The sequence below is a fragment of the Myotis brandtii genome, unplaced genomic scaffold (genome assembly GCF_000412655.1).
Source record: "Myotis brandtii unplaced genomic scaffold, ASM41265v1 scaffold315, whole genome shotgun sequence".
NCBI classification, from domain to species: Eukaryota; Metazoa; Chordata; class Mammalia; order Chiroptera; family Vespertilionidae; genus Myotis; species Myotis brandtii.
This window is the reverse complement of record NW_005362075.1, coordinates 1797339-1804147: the sequence shown is the minus strand read 5'-3', so window position 1 is coordinate 1804147 and position 6809 is coordinate 1797339. Positions and strand designations below refer to the sequence as shown.

At 36.9% G+C, this 6809-nt stretch overlaps 1 protein-coding gene across 5 annotated transcripts in view; it reads right to left on the bottom strand.

Moving 5' to 3' along the window:
- The window catches only part of NEMF (nuclear export mediator factor), a 74627-nt gene that overhangs the window by 37848 nt on the left and 29970 nt on the right, over positions 1 to 6809 (bottom strand). For all 5 annotated transcript variants that reach the window (XM_005870265.2, XM_005870267.2, XM_005870266.2 and 2 more), the window contains one exon: positions 5964 to 6052. In XM_005870265.2, coding sequence (XP_005870327.1) covers positions 5964 to 6052 — 89 coding nt within the window. The remainder of the gene's footprint in view (positions 1 to 5963; positions 6053 to 6809) is intronic.

Sequence of the window (6809 nt, the reverse complement as noted above, 5' to 3'; positions counted from 1 at the left end):
AATGCCCTCCCCTGCCGGCCTGGTTGCCCCCAACTGCCTTCCCCTGCAAGCCTGGCCTCCCCCAACTGCCCTCTCCTGCCGGCCTGATCTTGCCCCCATCTGCCCTCCCCTGCTGGCCTGATCTCACCCCCAATTGCCCTCCTCTGCTAGCCAATTTGGTTCTGATTGGTTGGTTTCTATTCCAGTCAGCATCAAAAGCTCCGCCTCCTAGGCAGCTATTGGCTCCTCACAGTTCACCCAGATTTGGTTCTGATTGGTGGGTTTCTATGTCAGTCAGCCTCTCTGGGCCTATCAATGGGGCCTGATCAGAAAGGCGGGGCTGATCAGCAGCCCCAGTGTAGGCCTGGAGAGAAAGAGAGAGGCAAGTGCTGATTAACAGCTGCCACAGAGGCTACGGATCAGACCCTGCTTCTCTCTTTAGGCCTCTCTCCGGGCCTGATTCGCAGCCCCCTCAGCAGTCAGTGCTGGGTCACCACGGCAACCCAGCGCTGACTGCAGGACTGACTTCTGGTTGGTCGAGCCTCCGGTCCTGATGGACCCAGGGTTTTTATATATTAGGATGCTAAGGGTTAAAGACAAAGGGAAAAACCTTAAAAGCAGCAAGTTACTTACAAGGAAGCACCCAAACAACTGTCCCCTCATTTCTCAACAGAAACTTTGCAGGCGAGAAGGTAGTGGCAAGAAATATTCAAAGTGGTGAATAGCAAGGGCCTACAACCAAATTATTCTACCCAGCAAACCTCTCATTTAAAATTGAGGGTCAGATAAAGAACTTCACAGATAAGAAACAGCTAAAGGTGTTCATCACCACCAAACCAATATGAAATGTTGAAGGGTGAAGAAGAGGAAGAGGAAGAGGAGGAAGAGAAGGAAGAAGAAATATGAACATTAAAATGGCAATACATATCTATCAACAATTGAATCTATAAATCAAAATAAACAAGAAATCTAATGAACAAAATAAACTGGTGCATAAAATGGAATCAGAGGCATGGAAGCATGGAACAGACTGCTAAATCTCAGAAGGACGGGGGAAGGGGACAGGAATCTATTAGCCAAAGATCTTACATGCATGTATTTATTACCTATGGACACAGACAACAGGGTGGTAAAGGCCTGGGGCAGGGCGGGACCTGTTTGGAGGGGGGAATGGGGGGAAGGCAAGGGGGTACCTGTAATACCCTCCACAATAAAGATTTTTAAAAAATTAATTAATTAAAAAAAGGCTAATGTATAATGATGGAAAAATATATATCATGCACATACTAACCAAGTGAAGCTGATACAGTTTTAATATCTCACACAGAAGAAAAAAATAAGTTAAAAGGACATTTCATTAACATTAATAAATGGCTCAATTCACTAGGGAGATATAACTTTTGTACTTGTATCACCTAATTACATGGCCTCATATATATAAAACAAAAACTGGCAGAAGTAAAAGGAGAAACAGACAAATCCACAATTGTGTGATATTTAACACACCTTTCTCAATAATTAAGAAAACAATCATAAAAAAAAAGAATTAGTAAGGATGCCAAAGATTTGAACAGCATGGTTAATATGACCTAGTTGATATTTAAAGAAATGCACTCCAAAACTGTAGAACTGACACTTTTTTCATGTATATATGAAACATTTATAAATTTAGCTGACCATAAATATGCTGGTCATAAAGCAAGCTAAAACAACAAATGTCAAAGGACTGAGATAATTCAGAATACCATCTATGACCATTATGCAAATTAAACTAGAAATCAGTAACAATAAAATAACCAAAAAGGCCCGTATGTTTGGAAATTAATACTTCTAAGCAATGCATGGATGAAGAAATCACAATGGAAATTAGAACATATTGTGGTGTGAAGTATAATGAAAACAATACATAATAAAACTTTTTAGGTGCAGTCAAGCCATGCTTAGAGGTAACGTTATTATTTTCAATATATATTAGAAAAGAAAGAGGCTGGAAGGGAAAAAAAGTCAATGTACTAAGATTCCATCTCAAGAAATCAATAAGAGAACTGCAAATGAATCCTAAAGAAAAGTATAATGATGAAAAAACAAAAAAGAGAGAGAACACATATATAATAGAGGAGATTACTAATAAAAAACTGACTCTTTACAGATATTAGTACAACTGAAAATCCTCTGGTCAGACTAAACAAGAAAAGGGAAGGCACAAATAACTACCATGTATGAGATATCATTAAATATTCTAAAGGATGTTAAAAAGTTAAGTGGAATATTATGAACTTTTTGCCAGTAAATTTCAAACTTTAGACAAAGTCTTAGAAAACTCTAGGACTACTAGGCTACACAGGCGAATTCCATCAAACATTTAAAAACAATAAAGAAGGAACCCTCTAAATTTTCCTTATGAATAAAACCTTATGAATATAACCAGTACTGAATATGAACATTATGAGGAATGAAAATTACAGGTCAATTCTATTCATCAATACAGATGTTACATTGATGGAGAAAATCACAAAAAAATTTTGAAGCTGGAGAATAAATGGATGAGTGATCAAATGCAAGCTGAATCCTGAGCTGACAGAAGAGCAAAGTAAAACAATTTATACTATGTAACCCATAAAAAGCTAAAAAATAGCACCACAATGCCCTAGTCGGGTTGGCTCAGTGGATAGAGCACTGGCCATCGAACTGAGGGTCCCGGGTTTTATTCCAATCAAGGACACATACCTTGGTTGCAGGCTAGATTCCTGGCCCTGGTTGGGGTGTGTGCAGGAGGCAACCAATTGATGTGTCTCTCTCACACTGATGTTTCTCTCTCTATCTCTCCCCCTCCCTTCCACTCTCTCTAAATATCAATGAAAAAATATCCTTGGTGAGGATTAACAACAACAACAAAATAATAATAATAAAATAAAAAATAGTACCATAAGTGTACTGCCATAAAAAGGGTTTAAGATGGGATTAAAAAGAGGAGGCCTGGCTGAAAGTCTGATCAAGAAGCAGTTACTTCCCTATACCTTCTTTCCAACTCTGAACATTGTGTAACTATCCCTTCCACACTCTAACAGAAGGCCAGAAGTTAATTCTCTAAAAAGAGTCAAAGAAGATCTATGGACCAGAGAAAAATGTGGCACAGTTATAAGTAGGGGTAACATATGTAAAACAGGCAATTATGCAAATGTACAAAAGACTGGATACTGAGACTCCCACCAATTATTTTCACTAGGCTCCTAAAAAGTGACAACCAGCTTTTACTTTACAAGCAAGAGAGAAAAAGAATCTTTTCTAGGAAATAAGACCAGCTGATATACAGATGGCCAAGAGACATGAAAAAATGCTTAAAGTCACTGATCATCAGAGAGATGCAAATTAAAACGACAATGAGGTATTACCTCACACCTGTCAGAATGGCTACCATCAACAAATAAACAAATGACAAGTGTTGGCGAGGACGTGGAGAAAAGGCAACCCTAGTACACTGCTGGTGGGAATGCAGACTGGTGCAGCCATTATGGAAAACAGTATGGAGTTTCCTCAAAAAATTAAATATGGAACTGCCATGTGACTGAGTGATCCCACTTCTAGGAATATATCCCCAGAAACCCGAAGCACCAATCAGAAAGAATGTATGCACCCCTATGTTCATATCAGCACAATTTACAATAGCTAAGTTCTGGAAACAGCCGAAGTGACCATCAGTAGATGAGTGGATAAAAAAGCCGTGGTACATTTATACCATGGGATACTATGAAGCAGTAAAAAAGGAGAATCTCTTACCCTCTGAGACAGCCTGGAGGGACCTGAAGTGTATCATGCTAAGTGAAATAAGTCAGTCAGAGAAAGACAAATATCATGTTATCTCACTCATATGTGGAATCTAATGAACAAAATAAACTGATGAACGGAGTAGATCCAGAGACATGGAAACATGGAACAAGGTAATCCACCGAGGACCTTGTATGTGTATACATATATGCATGGCCCATGGACACAGACAATGGGATGATGAGGGCCTAGGGCGGAGGGTGGGGTTGTGCTGAAGGGGGTCGATGGGGGGAAAAAGGAGACATATGTAATACTTTCAACAATAAAGATTAAAAATAAAAGAAAAAAATAACAACTGTAAAAAAAAAAAAAAAAGGAAATAAGACCCACTGAAGAGGAAAAAAGCTAAAGACATCAAGAGTTCCACACAAAGATCATTTTACAACTCCCCACAGAGAACTCCCAATTAGCCTTTTAATGCTCTACTATAAAATGTGAGCAGACAACCAAGGATCACTAGACATTAGCATGAGAGCTAAAGACAAAACCAATAAATAGAAAAAAAAACTTGGAGAAGACAAAGACCTGCAGGAAAAGGATACTAAATAAAATTTAATACATCCAAACTATTCTCAGTATAGAGAAACTAGAGATGGAAGTTTTTAAAAAGTAACATTCAAAATTGGCCAGTTGGCTCAATGGATAAAGCTTTGGCCTGCAGACTAAAGGGTCCTGGGTTCGATTCTGGTTAAGGACACAGACCTCGGTTGCAGGCTCAATCCCTGGCCCTGGTCGGGGTGCTTGTGGGAGGTAACAAATCGATGTGTCTCTCTCACATCAATGTTTCTCTCCTACCTCTCCTGCTCCCTTCCACTCTCTTAAACAATAATGGAAAAATATCCTCGGATGAGGATTAAAAAAAAAAAATTCCAAGAACCAAAACATCTTAAATTAAAACATGACAGAAGAAATAAAAAAATAATAATAAATTCAGTGGAAGGATTGAAAGATCAAGTTCAGGAAATCCTTCAGAATATAAAACAAAATGATAGATTTGAAAATAGAAAATGCAAGAAAATGGGAGGATTGTCCAATTACAAAAAAGAAAAGAAGGAAAGAAAAGGAAGCAACAACAGAAACAAAAACCAGAGGGCAGGTAGTTTTCTAAGAAATATGTCAAGAAAATTTCTCAGAAATGAAAGTTTCCAAATTAAAAAGGCCCATAAAATATCCAGCATAATGGATAAAAAACATCCTCACAGACCTACATCATTGTGAAATTCTGGAAAACAGAGGAAAAAAAATCCACAAGTTTACCGAAAGACAAAACAAATTTCCTATAAAATATTAACTATCAAAATGACATCAGATTTCTCAAAATCAAACCTGGAAGTTAATATAATGTACAAATACCTTAAAAGTCTTACGAAAACAGTTTCAAACTAGAATTTTATACCCAGACTAACTATTAATTAGGTATAAGAGTAAAATCATTTTTATACACTGGATACCTCAAAAACTTTGCCTTCTACGCACCCCTCTCATTATGCTTCTATAGCTCATAATTCCACCAACAAAGAAAAAGAAAGTATGAAATCCAGGACAAAGAATCCAACACAGAGAGGGATAAAAAGAACTTTCAGGATAACAATAAAGGGGCATTTTAAGATGTTTAGAGTAACCAATCTAGAACAATGGCCAAAAAGCTCCAGAGGAGACTGCTGCAAGAAGATAATACTAACAGAATTCCAATGTGAGCACACTTGGAAGAGTGGAGGTGAATTAATAAGAACAAAAAGAAAAAGAAAGCTTTGACTACAATTTAAATATTCACAATAATGTTAATATTGAATTGTGCTGTAACTATTCTAGAAGACTGAAGGTGCATGCCTATGTAACGCTGGGACACAAGAAGATAGAGTAAAATCTTAATCTTCCATAGTGGTAAGTCATTAAGAGAGTGTAAAATAGAAAAATTAAGAAGCAGCAATATAAGCATATTACTTAGAGAAATGGAGGGATATACTAGAAGAATCAGGTAAAAGAGCTAAAAGTATAAAAGTTTCTTTGGGAGAGGAAGCAATAGGAGTAGGGGTAAAAAATAGCAGGGCTATTGGTTTTTGTAACAAGCTTTGTAGAATTGCTTCATTTTTCTAAACAATGTGCATGCATAATTTTGATAAAATAAAAACTATATTTTTAAAAGGTAGAACACTTACCAATACACTTTTCTTGCTTTTTGAATAGAGGTAACTGTTTGGACCTCTTTTAAGGTTTGCTTTGTTTTCTTTTCGGCTGATTTGAATGCCTATTTATAAGAAAGAGTTTTTAAATAATTTGTAAATTTATTTAAATAACACCAAGCAAATGATAAGACAAGAAACAGTTTTTTAAATATCAAAAATTGGCGTTATCTACACACACACAAAGTAATGAAGAAATGAAAATATGTTTTACTTTAATATTAAAATAATTTAAGTCAAAGATTTACTGTATACATATATTTCCTCAAGACCTCCAAATTAACAAGAATATATTTAGTTACCAGATACTAAGTGCCTACCATATAACAGGTTCCAAACTACATGCTGGGGACAAATCAGTGAACAAGATAAAGTTTGTACCCCAATGGGGTCTAGGAGAAGAGACAAATATGAAACACATAATTATGCAAATAATGTCAAGAAATGAGGTTGGAGAGGTAGACAGAGGGCTAAGTCATGAGGGCCACTCATTTAACAGATATTAATGTGCCAATGTTCCAGGCAATATTCTAGGGCTGGGATATAGCAATGAATAACACAGACAAAATCTTACTTTCATGCAATCCACATTCAAGAGGGAAGACAGATAAATGGGTGTTGGGAAGGGTGTTTTTTAAGAAGAAAAGCAGAGTAAAGATAGAGAAATTGAAGATACTATTTTTAGTAAGAGTGGTCAAGAAAGGCCTCCCTGACATCTCATATAAGTAGACATGAGAATGAGGGGAGGAATCAAACCACAGAAATTTCTAGGGAAGAGCATTCTTGGTAGAAAGAGCAGCAAGTGCAAAGGTCCTGAGAAGT